General features: G+C 36.6%; 6 protein-coding genes and 1 long non-coding RNA gene across 8 annotated transcripts; 4 read left to right on the top strand and 3 right to left on the bottom strand.

Moving 5' to 3' along the window:
• Positions 1–93: 93 nt before the first annotated feature.
• LOC109584698 (uncharacterized) lies at positions 94–849 on the top strand. The gene is made up of 3 exons (XR_002186133.1): positions 94–212; positions 455–654; positions 696–849. It is a non-coding gene; the product is annotated as an uncharacterized LOC109584698 (long non-coding RNA).
• Positions 809–5,177, bottom strand: LOC100633602 (tubulin polyglutamylase TTLL7-like). Its single transcript, XM_020000520.1, has 23 exons — positions 4,886–5,177; positions 4,759–4,819; positions 4,643–4,706; positions 4,531–4,598; positions 4,330–4,488; positions 4,202–4,274; positions 4,046–4,141; positions 3,947–3,994; positions 3,106–3,197; positions 2,984–3,056; positions 2,768–2,926; positions 2,623–2,717; positions 2,451–2,571; positions 2,346–2,393; positions 2,230–2,292; positions 2,079–2,172; positions 1,890–2,026; positions 1,783–1,842; positions 1,606–1,740; positions 1,482–1,562; positions 1,267–1,436; positions 1,085–1,219; positions 809–1,034 (listed from the first exon to the last, which is right to left on the bottom strand). Exons 1-23 carry the CDS (start codon positions 4,968–4,970, stop codon positions 881–883), a joined length of 2,271 nt encoding a protein of 756 aa, XP_019856079.1. The 5' UTR covers positions 4,971–5,177; the 3' UTR covers positions 809–880.
• A 101-nt stretch (positions 5,178–5,278) lies between these two features.
• Positions 5,279–6,231, bottom strand: LOC109584696 (protein BOB1-like). The gene has a single exon (XM_020000521.1). It carries the CDS (start codon positions 6,156–6,158, stop codon positions 5,388–5,390), a length of 771 nt encoding a protein of 256 aa, XP_019856080.1. The 5' UTR covers positions 6,159–6,231; the 3' UTR covers positions 5,279–5,387.
• A 58-nt stretch (positions 6,232–6,289) lies between these two features.
• LOC100633478 (receptor-type tyrosine-protein phosphatase delta-like) lies at positions 6,290–14,783 on the top strand. 2 transcript variants are annotated; one of them, XM_020000518.1, is made up of 32 exons: positions 6,290–6,476; positions 6,917–7,216; positions 7,265–7,450; positions 7,511–7,804; positions 7,852–8,097; positions 8,158–8,460; positions 8,710–8,991; positions 9,045–9,356; positions 9,408–9,701; positions 9,749–10,024; positions 10,073–10,257; positions 10,300–10,414; positions 10,462–10,567; positions 10,614–10,734; positions 10,782–10,994; positions 11,094–11,202; positions 11,253–11,422; positions 11,564–11,608; positions 11,992–12,238; positions 12,286–12,362; positions 12,416–12,550; positions 12,705–12,827; positions 12,886–13,028; positions 13,160–13,295; positions 13,345–13,524; positions 13,572–13,668; positions 13,722–13,798; positions 13,859–13,993; positions 14,118–14,243; positions 14,290–14,444; positions 14,496–14,631; positions 14,688–14,783. In XM_020000518.1, exons 1-32 carry the CDS (start codon positions 6,422–6,424, stop codon positions 14,760–14,762), a joined length of 5,454 nt encoding a protein of 1,817 aa, XP_019856077.1. In that variant the 5' UTR covers positions 6,290–6,421; the 3' UTR covers positions 14,763–14,783. The 2 variants fall into 2 exon arrangements, with proteins under 2 accessions (XP_019856077.1, XP_019856078.1); XM_020000519.1 differs by lacking the exon at positions 11,564–11,608.
• Positions 14,784–14,803: 20 nt separating this feature from the next.
• LOC100642107 (protein NipSnap homolog 1-like) lies at positions 14,804–17,015 on the bottom strand. The gene is made up of 9 exons (XM_003388930.2): positions 16,825–17,015; positions 16,728–16,773; positions 16,582–16,679; positions 16,458–16,528; positions 15,747–15,896; positions 15,662–15,693; positions 15,192–15,283; positions 15,063–15,146; positions 14,804–15,013 (listed from the first exon to the last, which is right to left on the bottom strand). Exons 1-9 carry the CDS (start codon positions 16,973–16,975, stop codon positions 14,949–14,951), a joined length of 789 nt encoding a protein of 262 aa, XP_003388978.1. The 5' UTR covers positions 16,976–17,015; the 3' UTR covers positions 14,804–14,948.
• Positions 17,006–17,688, top strand: LOC100631833 (mediator of RNA polymerase II transcription subunit 31-like). The gene is made up of 5 exons (XM_020000522.1): positions 17,006–17,075; positions 17,125–17,190; positions 17,237–17,333; positions 17,413–17,561; positions 17,617–17,688. The coding sequence occupies exons 1-5, from the start codon at positions 17,057–17,059 to the stop codon at positions 17,673–17,675; spliced, it is 390 nt and encodes a 129-aa protein (XP_019856081.1). The 5' UTR covers positions 17,006–17,056; the 3' UTR covers positions 17,676–17,688.
• A 26-nt stretch (positions 17,689–17,714) lies between these two features.
• Positions 17,715–18,340, top strand: LOC105313921 (ATP synthase subunit delta, mitochondrial-like; the record flags this gene model as incomplete). Its single annotated transcript, XM_020000514.1, has 3 exons — positions 17,715–17,854; positions 18,019–18,172; positions 18,225–18,340. Coding segments are annotated over exons 1-3 (378 nt in total), but the record flags the coding sequence as incomplete, so codon positions are not given.
• Between the last annotated feature and the right edge of the window lie 5 nt (positions 18,341–18,345).

Raw genomic sequence — 18,345 nt, 5'->3', positions numbered from 1 at the left:
TTGCTAGATATCAATGAGTGTCTCAATGGTGCTCTCATCTGTCCTGTTTGCCCTGGTCTCTCCTCTCCTGTTGGTTGCTGTTTTGAGGTATGTTCTCTGCTGGTTTCTTTCATGAATTGGATACCGTCCTCAGCTTTTGATTTGTTTTGCAGTATGTTCTCTGGCCCCTGTACAACAGTACCTTTGGATAGCTATCATTACAGATACCAGCTGTAAGTAATAAATCAGGAGCCCAACCTTTTCATGGGCTCCTGAATGGTTGTACTATGCATCATGCATCCCTTTGCATGTGTACATGTAGTCCCATTCTTTCAAATAAAATTAGAGAGTTTGAGAGTACACCCTTAATTATACATTGTATTATACAAGTAAGTGGTGACCCTTTACATTAGCTACTACACAGTAATATTGTACCATTCCTATACCTGTCATTGCTTGATGCTTCTTCCTTTAGCTTAGGTTTGTCTCTACTTACTGATTCAACAAACGTTTGATCAGGAAGTAACCGAATAATATACTTCACTGTAGTCTGTCTCGATGCCTCAAGTAATATATGATAAAGTGGTTGAAGTGAAAGAAAGGGTTTGTTTGGTGAGAAGTGACTGTCACATGAACCTGCAGTGCACTGTAGTTACCGGGTCTACTGGAGAAAAAGTATTTCATTGTTTATTGTGAGCTACTGTTATTGTTAATAGGTACATGTGTGGGAAGATATATAGATAAGGACCAGTTAGTAAAGGACTTACAATATCTGCTAGAGGAGGGGATTAATAAGTACATGTACCAGAAAATGTAATTTATGAAAATATGGTGGCATGTTTTCTGTTAAAGAATGAATCAATATGTAAATTAACATCATAAATAATGAATAGGTAAACTGTTAAGTGGTAAAAGGTTTTTTCAAATGTAAGTGAAGAGAATGATGAGTTGTTCTTCTGGCCACTGACCCATGACACAGTCTTGCTCTACTTCTTGCTATTACTAAAGATCCTTCTGATCTTCTTCTACCTCTTGTGTCATCAATATGTTCTGTCCTATATAGTGGTATCATAAATGGTTGATGAATTAGAAGTATATCTATTACTTGTCCTTTCTTTTATAATAGTAATAAGCTGCTGTTATTGTACCACGACACAATTCTATCAACCGCCTACAGCAGTGAAGTTCACTAATTGATAAAACTTCATGTTTCTTTTGAAACAACTTCTCCCATTGGTTACTAATATACAACACATACAGTGACAATAATAAAGAGACTTGCAATACCTTCCACCAGTTCCTCCGGGCACAGTGAGCCATAGACCATGTCCATGATTCGATAACAAAAAGTTAAACAAATGAACAAAAATTTTATACAAACGAATTGACTCGACTATTGTTGACCTCCAAATAGTTTTAATTAAATTCTTAATCGATTCTTTTACCGGACTTAATAACTATTGATAACTATAATAACTAGGTTGTAACATTAATTGATTTACTTGTCGCCTTTTCACATTATCTAAAGTTATTAACCAAAAGGTGCCTACATCAGATCTATGTTTCAACCAATCAGCTTGCACCTAGACACGTGTACACTTGTATTATATTCATCAGGTAGTGTACCTCATTAATGATTTTAATGACTTCAGCTTGCTCTTTGCCAGGATAAGAGTATTGGAGAGTATTCAGTGCTAACATAGTCCTTTGGGTCTGCTCCTCTTCGTGCTCCCTAGCTGCCATTGCTTTTAACTCGGGACCCTACACCACACAGTAATGCATTAACAATGATTTAATAATTACCATTGGAGACGAGTCATAAAAAGACAATGGTTGCAGTGTAGGAGAGAACGATCCATGGCACTATTATTTAATATAATTATTAATTAATTAATAATCATTATCATTACTTCAAACCAGTCAACAGCAGTAGGTACACAATTGAATTTCTCTTCAGTCTCATATTGACACAATAACTCAAGCAGTTCTTTTTCTCTCATTTTATCCAAACCTTTGACTATACTGCTGGACTGGTATTGATTCCTACCTATTGATTAATTATTAATTAAGTGAATCATTATTAAATACAACCCATTCACCTGTATAGCCTATTTTAGCTGACTCAGCAAGTACCGTTTCATAAAATATTTGTCTCTCAATATCAAATGATGGATAAATCCTTTGATAATGTCCCTATATTATTGTTATCATCATCATCATCATCATCATCATCATCATCATTACATTTACCATTGATTCTTTCTCGTGTTGCTCCATTTCTCGATTTCTTCTAACCTCAAGCAATCGACTTTTCTATCATTAAATTTTCAATTAAAGTAACAATTAATACCAGCTGCTGGTCTTACCACTTCCTCTCTCTTCCTCTCCAGTAGCAATGCACCTTCTTCATGTTCCTATAGGAACAATACAGCAGTGAAGGACTAGCTGCAGCTCCTACTGATTGCACTTACAGTGACAAAGTCTAAATGTTGTTTCCCTCCTCCTCCTGGTCTTGACGATAAACTTGATTGCAGTAACCTTCTCCTTGAAGCAGCTCTTTGCAATGAAAGCTTTCTTGTTCTGTCTGATGGTCTAATGATTGGGACAGTGTCATACTCAATAAAGAGTAGAGTTTGTATCTACTTGATATTCATTATCTTGATGGCATCAGTAATGACCCCAGTCTTGATGTGATGGTCCAATTTAGTTTCAATACCAAAGCTAGGAGACCTGTTTACCTTCATGAACATAATCAATATTAACAATGATTATTAGTCATTCTACTCACCTCTAGGAGATATGGTTTAAGAGTTTCGTCAATCAATATGTCAAATCCGAGTATTTCAAAGCAATGGCACTTATCAGTGAAACTCAGTCCAGGACGACAAGCTTGGTAGGAATGCTGTAGGTGTGGCTGAGCAGCAATCAACGTCTTGATTATTACATCCTAAGATTATAACAACAATTAATTAATAATGATTGATGGTCTTTCCAATGGTCTTACATGTATCTTGTCCCAGAGTTCGGTGATGTTATGTCCATTTCTCATCAACCAACCATTAAAATATTGTAAAGACCTATGTATATATGTAAACAATAATTATTATTTTAGTTAATAATAATTACCTTTTACTGCCTTTATCAAAGTCTTCATCTTTATTGAAATGTTGACTGTGTTTGTTGATGGAATAGTTAGTTAAATGCATGAACTGCTCTCCCTATTAACAAGAGGAAATAATAAGAGAGTGACGGGAGGGGGCCATCTCAGCTGCTGCCAGTCACGTTCAGTATACTTCTGTATAATGATCATGTTGTTATAACAACACATCTGTATAAACACTGATTGAAAACTACTGAAGTATGCGGAGTGTGACTTCTTAACACCTCTGCCATACTCGCCCCAATTAACGAACCTCTTTGCAGAGTATCACTTCCTAATGCCTCTCTTTCGGTAGTACAGTACTCGCCCCAATTAACGCACCTCTTGATAAAATAATAATGTCTCAGGTGGGCATTGTTTAGATAGGAACAATTATCAAATGGCACCTCTCAAAAATAATCATCTCGACCAGGAGGTGCACCAAATAGAAAGTTTTTATTGTGGAAGCAGTGTAGAGATCCAATAAATAGGAGGGTGCATTAATTGGGGCATTGACTCTTGCTATTAACGTACAGTGTAAGTACATCATTTACAGTATATTTATCAGAAAATGTAATAAAATTCAGGAATTCACTCCCTTTCAATTTTGGAAAAATTTGACAAAAATCCCTGTACTATAGTACATGAACATTTGTCCTATTTTGGAGAAAAGTTTTAAAAATCGTAAAAGCCCAAACTTGATAGGAATCAACTCAAACTTTCTACACAACATGAAAACATGTGTACGTATACATGTAACACATGTGAGGTATACATGTAACACATGTGAGGTATACATGCAACACATGTGGAGTGCATGTGACTCACTATATTGGTATCAGTTGGAGCATTATAAGGTTGGGTTGATAATCTAACCTATAAATAATTAAAATAATTAAATGATTAATAATGAATTAATAGTCATACCAGTCCATCTTTATACACAAATATTCTGAGTGGATTACAAGATGTTACTAGCACATAAACTCTTAAATCAAACTTGAATCCATCCAATAGCAATGGCTGTGAATAATAATGACATTAATTTATTTATCATGAATATCATTCATTAAATCACACCACCTTTTCAATGTACTCTTGAACAATTAGGTTTTCACCCAAAGGAATAGAGTCAAGACTACGTACTAGACTGATCCTACCCAATCACACACAAGTGGTTAAGTACAGCCACACCCCCTCTCCCTCCTTACCCGTTGCCCATTGCTCCGTTTGGTGGTTTCACTATTAGGGTTTTGGACTTTCCCCTTCGTTTGACTTCTCTCATATAGTGGCTCAATGCACCATGTTCTGATGGTAGTATCCATGTCATAGGTATTATTGAATATTCTTCATTATTGAAGATTCGTAACCTGCACCATATGATATTGCTAATCAGTATTATTGTATTATACTTTTGAATATTTCTTGCCAAGGAATCTTTTCTACAAATTTCCCCCATACCAGGAAAATGATTAAGAATCTACAACAATAAATACTAATAATGATAATAATAATAGTCATTACTTGGTATGGCTTTAATTGCATATATTTATCCAAAGGTATGGCAGTATCAATCCACACAAGATCACTAAACAACAACAATAATAACAATAACAACAATAACAATAATAACAACAGACCAGTCTGTGTCTTCTTCATTATCAACAACGACCATCCCTAATAATTCTGCCACTTGTTTAACTATTAATTAAATAACACGTTAGCTATCATTAGCTCATATCAGCACTCACACTCCAAGTCTCTTACCTACAGTGTATCTGGTACCGCTCACATTGAACCTAACAGCAGGAAAGACTGTGCTAGGACTCACAGCAGCTAAAGCAGCAGCCATTGGAGCTGGAGGTGGTTTGGTCTACAGTTAGGGGAAGGGGAAGGGTAAAGGGTGAGGTAGTGCGGGTTAAGCAGGTGCTCCTGCATATAACGAGAGCTTGGGGCCGGACTCCAATGAAAGAAAGGACAGTATTAAAAGAGGATACTCTCTACAGTACTGGTGATATGAAGCTTTATATGAAAACAACTGCAGAAGAAATTCATACTCAGAGCTCGCATCCGCAGTTAGACAGTTTGTAGGAGGGGCCAACAGAAATGCTACCACACCCACCAATTATACTGAGCGTGCTCGGTAGTCAACTAGTCAAGTAATAAGTATGGGAATTGGGAAAATGAAACTAAAAATTATTATTATTATCAATGAAATTAAAAGTGACTGAACACACACAATGATATAACGTTACACCAAAGATAATGGTTAAACTTGCAATAAGTTAAGTGGAATACCGAATTCCTTCATAAGTTCAATGAGTTCATCATCAGCTCCTTCAAGGAGCTCATCAGCTGGTCCAGTCCTGCTGGCAGCTGATGGTTCAGTATCAGGAGAAGGAGGAGGGTCAGTGGGATCAGTCCTACTGAATATAATCCGGATGAGTGGGTGGACCCCTGGTTCATTAGGGAGTAGACCGGTGCTCCTGTAGACCTTGTCAGGGTTCCACCTGTACTGACTGAAGACCCCAAGGACAGTGGACACTGCTACCGAGCGACAACAAAACCAACCCAAGTGGTCACGGGATTTCCTTTCAGGAGGAGTCCGTGCAGAGAGAGTAGATAATATTTGATAATTGACGTCCCCATTGATTCTAATGCCACTATTATTGATGAAGACTTCAGCTGTGCAGTAGCTGGACACTACTGGTTTGGTATGGTGGAGACCAGTGACTGCTTTAAAAGCAGTGAACCATTCATTCAATGTCTCACTGCTTTCAGTTGACAGATAATAGACTTTCTTATTAGCTTTCACACCAACTATAGCCATACAGTGTCCTCTGCCTGAGTGATCCCCTACTTTAGACACGTCCTCGACCAGAGACAAGTTGATGGAGCCGAGGCAGTTAGTGTCTTCTTTCTTCTGATAATAGAACAAGGTATCGGCTCTGAGGACAAACCACCTCAACTGCCACTTGTTCCTGGCTGCCCCTCCTTCTTTATAGAGCCATCCTTCTTTAACTGGACGAGTAGTAGCCATTTTCTTGTGAAAATTGTGAATGTTAAATTGTTAATGTTCTTTCCCAACTACTGTCTGGGCATTAATTAGAAATGTGGAGTAGATGCCCGCCCACTTAATGAGTAGGTGTGGTTTATTAGCTGAAGTTGCTGAGCTGATTCATTAGTGTGTGTCTGGTTGATGTGAATGTACTTTAGTCCGATACCGTCCCAGTTTACCTGATACTGATCTTATCTCTCCATTATTACTGACACTCTCTTACTGTAGGGGCCACAGCTGATGATATGGACTGGCCCCTCTTTATTAAAGTATTGACAATATTCCTGGCTACAACTTGTGGTGAGTATCATTATAATGTTGTTATTATTATATAAATGTTGTTTTACATTATTTTGAAGATTATTCTACTAGTGAAATTATATTATTGTTGTGTTCTGGAATGTTACATTGTTGACACAGCAACACAACTTTGTACAGTTAGTCTGTATACATGTACATGTACAGTGATATCAATACAGTAGTGTAGTGGCAGTGCATGTGTTGCATCATGACACTGTATCCTGTTACCATCCTAATTTGTACATTGACCAAACTAGGTCTCTCCTTCATACTTGCCATTAGCAGATATTACTGATACTTCCCTTTCTCTCTCTCTCTCTCCCACTGTTCCCTGTTCATTCTCTGGTTTATGTTTGTATTCATTGTAATTATGATGGTTGATTCATTTCAAAGAAAATTAGTAAATTGTTAATAATTGTTATCATTATTTTACTGTGTAGGAGTCCGTTCACAGACCCTCTCCTCTCCTGATGGTCTGATCCTCTCTGATGTAGTCACAGCTGCTGCTGGTCTGTCCGACCTCTTGATTGAAGTAAACTGCTCCTCCTCTGGTGAGTCTCCATTATGGCTGACAGCTGATGGAGACCCTGTCTCCTCTCCTTTAAGCACATTTGGAATAACACAAGACAATGAAGGACTATTGAGAGTCTACCCTGGAACTGAAGTACTGAAGGATGATACTAATACTTATAACTGCTCTCTTAATAATGGGTACAGTAGTATCATCAGGTTTAATACAGGTTGGCCTATCATTGTGTGGTGTAAAGTTATCATTGATTCATTTGTAGTTGAGAGTATGTTCTATACTAACGTGACATTAAGGAATGGCTCATTGTACTGTCCATTACCTGATTATCCACTCAGCAGTTCATTAATTAATGAGTCTTTATCAATTGATGACATTAATTACCTTTATTGCAATGCTACAACTGAGAGGGGATCCTTCATTAGTCAATTTATTTCCATCAATGAAGGTAATCCATTATCATCATCATGATCATCATTATTATTATTATTATTATTATTGTAATTAGTTGTTCCAACATATATAATACAGCCAGTTGATGTACATGTACCTGTCAATGGCACAGCTGCTTTTTCATGTTCAATATCGCCAGACTCTGCCCTAATTAACATTACCTGGTACTCCAGTGAAGGAATGGTGGCTTCTGAAGATGTCATTAATGATTTCAATGACCCAGGCCTGAGTGTACTCGTTATAAATAATGTGACGGAATCTGAAGGAGGCGTGGCCTATTATTGTGTAGCTTATTTTAAAGACAGGGCTGAGCCTGTACGGAGCAATAATGCCTCATTATTAATTAACGGTTAGTTATTATTAATAATATTAATTAATTGATAATTTATTATCCAGATTTAGTTATTTCTACATTTATTCTGACGCCTCCAGTAAATCTCAGTATACTAGAGTTTACTAATGTTTCCATTCCCTGTATACCAAACGAAATGTTCACTGTGACATGGTCAAGTACAGGAGCACCTGCTACTAACATTACAGACGAGTCTATTAATATTATTAATATTAATAGAAACAACAGCGGTATTTATTACTGTACAGCCTCTAATGGAGACACAGCAGCTGTTAGTGTTAATGTATTATGTGAGTTATTAACTTATTATTATTATTATTATTATTATTTATATTCAATTATATTCATAGTTGCTCCTGAGTTTATTAGTCAAATTGAAAGTGAAACTATTCTACCAGTTGGTGATAGTGTTGTATTGTCATGTACTGTCACTGGTAGCCCCGCCCCTATGATAAGATGGTATAGAGATGGATCAATTATGAATGATGGCATAGCCACTGCAACTGAAGGATTGATCATCCAATCAAATCTAACATTAGCTAACCTACAACAGAACCAGACTGGAGTATATCAGTGTGTATTTGTATCTCCTGGTGTTGGGGGTGTGGCTTACTTTAATAGTATCGTATCATCAACCTACTTACTAGTTCAATGTAAGTATATACCATTAACATGATAATAATAATAATAATAATAATAATAATGTATAATAGTAGTATAATAGTAACTGATAGTTTGAACTGATTCCAATCAAAATTGAATTTTTAAAGTTTCTCAAGTAAATCAGACAAAAGTCACTGTATTTGGTCATGGGCCAAATTTTGCCAGAAATGAAAAGGAGAGAATTCTCCATTTTTATAACATTTTCTGATGCATTATACATGTACTATGTTATTTTTTAGTTATTGGGGTTCCAACAATCAGTCCAATATTACAGGACCCAGTTAATCCATTGTTGCCTCAAGTATTAACTTTTAATTGCACTGTTGACGGACGTCCTCTTGTTAATATCACGTGGGATGTTGGCTCCACCCCTTTCTTATCCATTAGTCAACCTCCAGTGGATTTTATTGGACCTGCTCTCTCTACTATTCAAATAAATTCATCACTTCTTGCTGGTACTGTACCTATCAGTTGCTATGGTAACGACACTGTTAATGCGACCGCTATTATCAATGCTTTCAGTAAGTTCTTTGAATGTCATCAGATAGAGCTCTCACTCTCTCCCTCTCATCAGGTCCAGTGTCTATAGTCCAGGATCCTCTGTCCCCTCCCATTATTGTACTGAGAGGAGATACTGTCTCATTCTCATGTCTAGCATCTTCCATTCCAGTACCAAACATAACCTGGTTCAGGAATGACTCCAGTGGTCCAGTTTCATTATTTGATGATACAGAAAGTGTTGTTTCTATTATTAGCACATCAACTGATGGTCTTACTACCAATAGCACATTGACTATAACACTGGAGTCCGATGGAGAGTACTTCTGTTTTGCCAGTAATGACTTCTTTAATGATACTAGTGAACCTGCTACTGTATTAAGAGGATGTGAGTTAGTTAGTTGTTTATTTATTTATTTATTTGTTTGTTTGTTTGCAGTTATTCCTGTCATTATTACTAACCCTAGTGCTCCTCCAGTGGTTATTAATAGTTCTATTATTATAAATTGTACATCTGAGGGATTCCCTCTTCCAGCCATCAGCTGGTTGATTAATGAGACTAATTTAACTGGTGTCGATGAATTCACAGTAAATACTGAAATGATGTCAGCAAATAGAAGTGTCTCAACATTGTCTGGTAACATAAACAATAATAACACAAGACTGGTCTGTGTAGCGTCAAATATATTTAATGATTCCGTGAGAAGTGAAGAAATAGTTCAACTTATATCAGGTACAGGTACATGTATTATTATTATTATTATTTATTAATCACTATAGGCCCTCCATTGTCTCCTTCCAATAGCACAATAGACCCAATGGCGAGGAGTGTCTCTATACAATGGACTCCTCCTTTCTCTTTATTACCAATCAGTTCTTATAGCCTCTCATTATCAACTGGTACCACTTTCAACATCATTAATAATGAAAGCCTCATTATTATTATCAACGGGACTCACATCAGCCCCTTCACTAATTATTCATTTTCATTGACTGCCACCAACCCAGCCGGAACCAGTCCACCTGCTACATTCTCATTTGAATCATTACAAGATGGTCAGTAGTATACTCTTGTATATTCTTGTATATTCTTGTATATTATAGTCCCAGTTGGGTCTCCTACTATTGTCAGTGTATTCTCGACTAGTAACGACTCACTGAGTGTCAGCTGGAGTGAAATACCACCTGAAGAAACGAACGGTCCAATTATTAATTATACCATTCAGTTTAAAATTAACAATAATGATAATCAGGACATGTTTCAAACTGTTAACACAACTCAACTGCAAGTAAGTTATAATTATTATTATTAATTATTATTAATTGATTAGTTTACATTAACTGGTTTATCTGGCGGTACAGAATACATCATACAGGTGGCAGGTAATACTGTTATTGGGCATGGCCCATTCAGTAATAATGTTACCCAGTCTACTGTTAATAATCGTAAGCTAATTAATATTCATAGTATTTAGTTAATTAATTATATATAGCCCCACCCATTGCTAACGAGACTATAATGACTGTATCTCAATCCATTACTGCTAATACTGTCCCGATCCTAATACCAGAGAATATCAATAGGGGTGGAGCTGTATTGTAAGTAAACCACACCCACTTAAACCACACCTACTCCCTCCTTTAGCCTTATATGGGTGGTAGTTGTTAAACTCAATGGCTCGTTAACTAATCAATTATTCTCTTCCAGTGGTCCCACTGTCAGTCCAGACGTGTTTTATAGAAATAATGACTCGTTTATATCATCAGTGAGTCATCATCACCATTATCAATTACTTGTTACTATTATCAATAGGTGGATACTCCAGTGATACCAGCTGGTAGACCTTACATTGCTGCTGAGCTATTGCTCAGTTCACTGACATTACCTCATCAGTTCATTATTGGGGACAATGACAATACTGGCAATCTACAGCCTGGCCGATACTCCAACCCTCCACTGGCAGCTGCTACCAGTTACACTTACTTCATTAGAGCATTCCCCCCAGCTCCTCCCTCTAACAGCAATGTAAGCATATTTATACTGTCATCATCATCATCATCATCATCATTATTATTATTATTATTATTTATTTATTTATTTATTATTCATTTATTTATTTATTAGGTTAGGAGTAAGAGAGAGACGGGGGCTCCTCAGTTTAGTGTGTTCTCCTCCACTCGGTTCAGTGATCCTGTGGATACTCTGAGAGAAGCTGAACCAACTCCCGTTGACAGTAATACTGTATAATAGTATAATGGCCTGTTGTTATTACTGGTTTGACAGGTTTATCCAGTGGTGCTATTGCAGGGATTGTAGTATCATTGTTAATTCTTGTTACTCTTCTCGTGTTTGTTGCTCTCATTGCGGCTTTTGTGTTTGTGAGACCTAAAGCAACCAGTAACATACCCCCAGCCGCCAGGAGAGGGTCAATGAGACTCACTGAGAGCCAAAAGGTACTCTCAATTACATGTACATGCAGCACCTAATCACCTAATGACCTATTCATGTACATGTACGTGTATTATATTATATTGTATGTACAGTGTGCATGTGTTGTGTGTGGTGCATGTGTTTGATTGAGTTATTGTTTTTAGTTATTGTCTGTGACAGGCAGTTCACAGATCGAAGCTCACCATCAGGTCTGTTGGTGTGTCATATACTATTAATGCACTTTATACATGATAATACTAGTCCTGACTCTAATCCACTCCAATACTAATTTAATATTAAGAGTACAATGTACATTAGCTAGACAATAAGAATAATTTATAGCAATGGTTTTCCCAAAAATGGCTCCAAAATCACCCCACATTTTTATTACATTTGCTGATACATGTTGATGTCCTTATGCTCTGTAGAAAGTTTGAGCTAATTCTGACTTTAAATTTTCATCTGTGTACATGACCATAGCCACAGTGTTTATACAACCTTATCTCTCATTGTCTCTTGTGTAAACAGATCTCCCTCCCACTACAACTGTAACTATACAGTATATACTGTACATGATTGTTACTGTCTGTAGGTTTCTTTGGTGAATGATCTGAAGAAGGTACCTGCAGCTGATATTCCTGAGCTGACACCATCAGATCAGCGTCAATCAATATCAGTGTCAATGTTTCCTGATTACGTTAAAAGGTTGCATGCCAACACTGACCATCTCTTCTCTGAGGAGTATGAGCTGATCACAATCAAATCACCATCACTGCCTCATGAGGCATCTCAACAAACTTGCAACATTGAGAAGAACAGATATGGGAATATTAATAGCTGTTAGTTGTTTGTTAGTTATTATTAGTTAATGTTGTTGTCCTAATAGTTGATGAAACTAGAGTTGTATTGACAAAAATACCAGGAATAGAAGGATCCGATTATATTAACGCTAATTATATTGATGTAAGATAATGGTCATTAATTATTATTATTATTATTATTATTATTATTAATAGGGTTATGGTTCACGTGATACCTACATTGCCTGTCAAGGTCCATTAGCAGAGACCAGTCCTGATTTTTGGCGAATGATTTGGGAACAAAAGACCAGCTGTATAGTAATGCTAACGAATTGTGTGGAGAAAGGACGAGTATGTGTCAAATACTCTACATTATTATTATTATTATTATTATTATTATTAATATTATCATTATTATTATTATCATTATTATTATTATTATTATTATTATTATTATTATTATTATTATTATTATTATTATTATCATTATCATCATTATCATTAGCCAAAGTGTCACCAGTATTGGCCCCAGACTGGCAGCACTACCTTTGGAGAGTTGACTGTTACCATCATTGACCAGCAGGTATTAGCCTACTACACCATAAGGACCTTCAAAATAAACAACAAGGTACTCTTTGTTTACATGTTTGTTTGTGTCTTGTTTATATAAACATTGTTATCAAAAGGATGATGAATCTTTTGAAGTGAAACAGTTCCACTACACTGCCTGGCCTGACTTTGGTGTCCCTGACCATCCCAATCCAATAATATCCTTCATAAGGCGAGTCAACAACTCCACCCACACTGGACCCCTTGTAGTCCACTGCAGGTAATACCAGCCCCTCATTAATTACCATCACTGTACCTACTTGTACCAGTTCTGTTATGATGTGACCCAAATCACTGGGTTGCAATTGATACAGTGCATGATGTGTCGATTAATTATTTATTATCCGTTAGTGCTGGAGTGGGTAGATCAGGAACGTTCATAGCTATACAGTCCATGATGCTAATGATGGAAACTGAAGGGAAAGTTGACGTATTTAACTTTGTACTGGACATGAGACATAAGAGAAACTATATGGTCCAAACTGAAGTGAGATATATTAACTTATTATCATTTATTATCATCATTCATTATTCAGGCCCAGTATATGTTTGTTCATGATTCGTTGGTTGAATTAATTAAAGTTGGTAACTCTGAACAAACTGTACAGAACTTTCCTAAAGAAGCTAAGATACTGTTAACAACACAAGAAGATAATAATATTGAGGATGCGGTTTCCGTGGTAACTGCTTTATCTCCATTACCTAAACAATTTGAAGTAATTAATTAATTTATTAATTATTAATTAATTGTTGGTCGTCATAGAAACTGAATTCAATTGACGTTGCTATACCGAGTCAGTACATATCAGCCTCACTCCCAGTGAACAGAGCTAAGAACAGATACCCTGACATACTGCCATGTGAGTACATGTGACTACTCTGATCTGATTGGTCGGTTTCTTTATATACACAGATGAGTCGTATAGGGTGAGACTCCTGATGCTTCCTGGAGTCAGTGGGTCGGATTACATCAATGCCAGCTATGTTGATGTACGTTAGTTATTAATGGTTATTAGTAGTTATTAATGGTTATCAATGGTTCATTAATAGGGGTATTTAAGGTGTAATCAGTTCATAATGACTCAGGGCCCATTGAGTAATACTGTTGATGACTTCTGGAGGATGATATGGGAGCACAGAGTGTCAGCAATAGTGATGCTTTGTGGACTAGTGGAGGATGGAAAGGTGCTATACATGTATATAGACTGTATTCATTTATAAGTACATAATGCATGTACATGTGCTTATGTTGTGCAGAAAGTTTGAGCTGATTCCGATCAACATTGTCAATGATTGTTATTAACATTAGGATCAATCTGTCCAGTATTGGCCCAAGGACCAGTTGACTCAGTATGGTGACATGTTCATTGAGACAATCAGTGAGACTGATACTGGCTTCTATGTGATTAGGGAAATTACCATCACACACACCAAGGTATTGTTGATGACTATTAATAACTAGTTAGCCCCTCCTATTCCAGCAAGGTAATGAAGTCCGGAACATTAAGCAGTTCCATTATACTGACTGGTCTGAGAATAAGACTCCGCCCACCACCGGAGCACTGATGGATATGATAGTGTTAGTACAGAAAGCACATCACCTGTTTGGAGGAGGACCTGTGGTTGTTCATGACAGGTAAGTGAATATTAACAATATTAGTAATTTATTATTATTATCGTGTCCCAGTTCCAGTGTTGGTAGATCTGGTACATTCTGTATCATTAACATTGTTATTGAGAGACTCAAAGTTGAAGGGATGATTGATATATTCTTTACTATCCATGCCCTCAGGCGGAAGCACCCCGGGATTGTGGCTAACTATGTGAGTATATTTTGATAACCTGAACAGTAGACTAATGTATTGTTCTATCATCTTAGGATCAGTTCAAGTTCTGCTATCAAACTATTGTGGAATATTTGGAGTCCTTCGACAAATATGCTAATTTTGACTAACTATCTATTATTATTTATTAATTACGAGTGAGTTGGTGTCATTTGTTATAGTTTTTAGTCCTTTCTGTGATACATTTCATTTGATTTGTTTTTAATTTGATTTTAAGAACAAAAACTCATTTTAAATTTTGTGATTATTTATTCCAATCAAAATAATAATCTTTTAAAGTCAATTAATAAAATTAATTATTGCAACGGAGAAAACGAGTTTGGGCGGAGAATCCTAGCCTCCATGTGACGTATTAATGGAACTATTAATTAATTAATTAATGTTAATTAATCAATCAATTAATTAATTACCTGTTTCACGGACACATTGATCCCAACCAGGCTCCTGCCAAGCCTGTTGCCTTGTATCTCGTCTGTCGACCAAATTCTCATAACCTAATTAATAATTATTAATCAATAACAATTAACGTTATTAATTACCCCATAAATGATGGACAACATGCATTTCTCCAATTTGTGAGAACCAGCCGCCCACAGCCTCTCTCTTGTCTCTGAACTTCAGCCCCTGCCTCCTGTTTTCAATAAAATAATTAATGCAGAATCAGAATCAGCTCAGAATTTCTATATAGCATGCATGTAAAAACATCGAAAAACATTTTTATAATGGAGAATTTCTCTTTTTCAATTGTGGCAACATTGCCAAAATTCTTTTTGGTTTTTCGAGTTACAGCCATTTTAAGAAAATGTCAAAAATCTGAAAAATACCCAAGGCTATAGTCCATGGTTTTTTCCAAAAAATGGCTAAAAAATCACTCCCAATTTTTATTACACTTTCTGATACATATTGATGTCCTTATGCTGTGTATAAAGTTTGAGCTGATTCTGACTTCAATTTTTAAAGTTACGGCCATTTTAAGAACACAACATTAGTACAATGGTATAATACTAACCATTCATGGCCCCATTCAATAGTAGTTCCAGCCTAACGTATAATAATAATTCAATTAGTTATTAATTAGTGGGGGCCCTCCCTACCTTTAGAGTGTATGTTCTCATTTCATATAATCCTCTTTTAGTCTCTGACTCTAGTCCAGCTGGGTCCCAGAATGTAAAAGCAACGAGAACCTGAGAACTTCTAGAGTAGATCTGATTGGCTAGTTTATTATGACTGTAATCCTGCCATTCCTAGTATTAATCATCATCATCATCATCATTATCTACTCTTGTTATTATTCTACTGTGCCAAATTTTAATTGACCAATCAGATTGCAGAATACCAGGTTTCTAAATCTATTAGATACACCAAGGTAGAGGTTACTATGGTACTCATTAACTGAGAGACCCAGTCGATAGGTTAATAAAGACCATAGGAACCGATAGATGTAAATCGGTAGTCAAGCTTTGTAGCATGTAAGTACATGAAAATGAGTTTCCTGAGCCTAAGTTTACTAAGGAGAGTCTTCCTCCAGTTTTAAAAATGCATTATTTTTGTTAAAAAGGATTTTGCTAACTAATGCTAACTAAATGGCCTTATCAATGTCGGGCCTCGGACCTTTGGCCTCTCAGTGTGATTAAATACCACAGATATTTCACCTCCCCTTGTTGTATCAGCGGCACAAGGGCGGCACAAAATAAACTGCCAGCAGCAGCTGGGTTTACTTAGCAACAGTTACCCTTACAAAACACAGGCCCTGGGGATTTACTGATTAACAGAAATCTGATTGACACAACTAGAAGTATTATTACTTTATCTTCCTTGAGGCAAGTCCACACTTTGTCCATAGTCTCATACCCATCTTTGTAGCGCCACAGGTGCACTTTAATTAGAACAAGTAACACTACATCAAATGGTGTGTTGTTAGTGTCTTACGTGTTTGATCAACATTCAGTCCAACTTGAACCGTCCAACTGCCGATGAGGTCCACTGGAATAGAAGATGAACTGTTTAGCCTGGTATACTGGTCCTCACTAATTTTTAAAGTCATTAATAAATAAATAAATGATAATAATACTAACGTCAGTGACAAATAATCCTTCATGTGTTCTGGTTTCACATTATGAACTGGAGAACAAAATGAATGAGAGAGAGTTTCATCAAGTGGTGAGGATTTACCTTGTAGTTCATAGACTGGAGCTGAAGTACCTCCTAATACTTTACTCTGTGATCCTTTCCCTCCTTCCCTGCTGGAGCCGAAGAATGAACGAGAGAGAACTCTTTTAGAACCAGCAAACAATAGTCTACCGTATCTGCTGAGAGCAGCCATTGTGATACCCTTGATGGTATGTGGGCGTTCAACTTCACAACTTGGAGGTGTGGCTGCACGTGAGCTCACTGAGCTGCTTCAATGGAAGTACATGTAACTGGTAAACAATTCATTTTGTTGTTGTTGTTGTTATTTTTGTTTGTGTTTAGATGTTCAAAGGTTTGAATTAGAATTAGAGTTTGTCCAGTCATTGGCTAATCCACAGTATCTCACCTGTGAGTCTTATTAAGTTATTAATTATTGTTGTTCTGTTAATTACAGTCCTAGGGCAGAGAGGGTATTTTAAAGAGAAGACATTTGTTAATTATTTGAAGTATTTACAATACTGGAAGACAAAAGAATACAGCCATTTTCTAAAGTATGAAATGACACTATGTTATTGATCACAACCCAGCTTTATAAGTGAAACTTAAATTGTACTATTATTATTATTATAGATACCCACAGTGCCTCCATTTTCTTGATTTGTTACAATCTGAACATTTCCGTCGTGAGCTCTCCAACGCCCAGTGTTCAAAGTTTATTGAAGAACAGCAACTGCTCCACTGGCACTTGTACACTAAGAAAAGGATGCAACACCACATTAGTAAGACAGTGTACCTATTGTGTATTGTTTATTTATTGTTGTTTATTATTGATAGTGGCTGAAAAACAATCCAGCAATCAAACTGTCAAGCAACAACCTCTTAAAAATCAATAATTTAATTAATTAACTCGTTAATATTCATGAGCAGTTCTGAGCATGCTCAGACGGCTCAGATTGAAAACAAAATGGCGACTATAGCAACAAGAAGGTTCCTAATAGCTGGGCAGTGTCTGCTCCGCCGCCCATACTCTACAGCAGAAGGGCTCCCATTAACCTTTGCTTCTCCAAGACAGGTATACGGACTCTCTTTTTTTAGCCATTCCTCTCTTCATGGCTTTCCTAATATACATCTTGTTTCTCTGCATCTTTCTCATCTCTTCTCCTCTATACATGACTCTATCTTCTACATGTGTCCTATCCTAAACCCTCTCCTCCATCTCTCCCTCTCTCTTTAAAGGCTTTTTATCACAATGTCAATGTTCGTCAAGTAGACGTGTCCTCTACCAATGGTAGTTTTGGTATTCTTCCAAGTCACGTCCCAGCCATTGCTGTCCTCAAGCCAGGACTGGTTAATGTTTATGAGAATGAGTCAACTACTGCTAAGTACTTTGGTAGGTGGGGCTCATTAATTATTCATTAGTGGGTGTGCTTTGTTTTAATTAGTTAGCAGTGGCTCTGTAACCATTAATGCTGACAGTTCGGTTCAGATACTAGCAGAAGAAGCTTATCCACTTGACCAGTTTGATATTGGAGTAAGGACTATTAGTATTAGTACTTGTTATTG

Source organism: Amphimedon queenslandica, unplaced genomic scaffold, assembly GCF_000090795.2.
Source record: "Amphimedon queenslandica unplaced genomic scaffold, v1.1 AMPQUscaffold_13178, whole genome shotgun sequence".
Classification (NCBI taxonomy): domain Eukaryota; kingdom Metazoa; phylum Porifera; class Demospongiae; order Haplosclerida; family Niphatidae; genus Amphimedon; species Amphimedon queenslandica.
Note: the sequence above shows the minus strand (reverse complement) of the source record. Positions and strands in the feature narration are given on the sequence as shown.

What these genes read in the sequence shown, in the direction of transcription:
- LOC100633602 (XM_020000520.1), bottom strand. Translation starts at nt 4,970, where the DNA reads ATGGCTGCTGCTTTAGCTGCTGTGAGTCCTAGCACAGTCTTTCCTGCT. An exon ending in TGCAATTAAAGCCATACCAA is followed by an intron (nt 4,599 to 4,642) that starts GTAATGACTATT and finishes TTATTGTTGTAG; the next exon opens with ATTCTTAATCATTTTCCTGG. An exon ending in CTGCTGTTGACTGGTTTGAA is followed by an intron (nt 1,843 to 1,889) that starts GTAATGATAATG and finishes ATTAAATAATAG; the next exon opens with TGCCATGGATCGTTCTCTCC.
- LOC109584696 (XM_020000521.1), bottom strand. Translation starts at nt 6,158, where the DNA reads ATGGCTACTACTCGTCCAGTTAAAGAAGGATGGCTCTATAAAGAAGGA.
- LOC100633478 (XM_020000518.1), top strand. Translation starts at nt 6,422, where the DNA reads ATGGACTGGCCCCTCTTTATTAAAGTATTGACAATATTCCTGGCTACA. An exon ending in ATTCCTGGCTACAACTTGTG is followed by an intron (nt 6,477 to 6,916) that starts GTGAGTATCATT and finishes TTTACTGTGTAG; the next exon opens with GAGTCCGTTCACAGACCCTC. An exon ending in AACCTACTTACTAGTTCAAT is followed by an intron (nt 8,461 to 8,709) that starts GTAAGTATATAC and finishes GTTATTTTTTAG; the next exon opens with TTATTGGGGTTCCAACAATC.
- LOC100642107 (XM_003388930.2), bottom strand. Translation starts at nt 16,975, where the DNA reads ATGGCTGCTCTCAGCAGATACGGTAGACTATTGTTTGCTGGTTCTAAA. An exon ending in TCCAGTCTATGAACTACAAG is followed by an intron (nt 16,774 to 16,824) that starts GTAAATCCTCAC and finishes TTTGTTCTCCAG; the next exon opens with TTCATAATGTGAAACCAGAA. An exon ending in TCAATGTGTCCGTGAAACAG is followed by an intron (nt 15,014 to 15,062) that starts GTAATTAATTAA and finishes ATTAATTAATAG; the next exon opens with TTCCATTAATACGTCACATG.
- LOC100631833 (XM_020000522.1), top strand. An exon ending in TAATCCACAGTATCTCACCT is followed by an intron (nt 17,191 to 17,236) that starts GTGAGTCTTATT and finishes TGTTAATTACAG; the next exon opens with TCCTAGGGCAGAGAGGGTAT. An exon ending in AAGGATGCAACACCACATTA is followed by an intron (nt 17,562 to 17,616) that starts GTAAGACAGTGT and finishes TATTATTGATAG; the next exon opens with TGGCTGAAAAACAATCCAGC.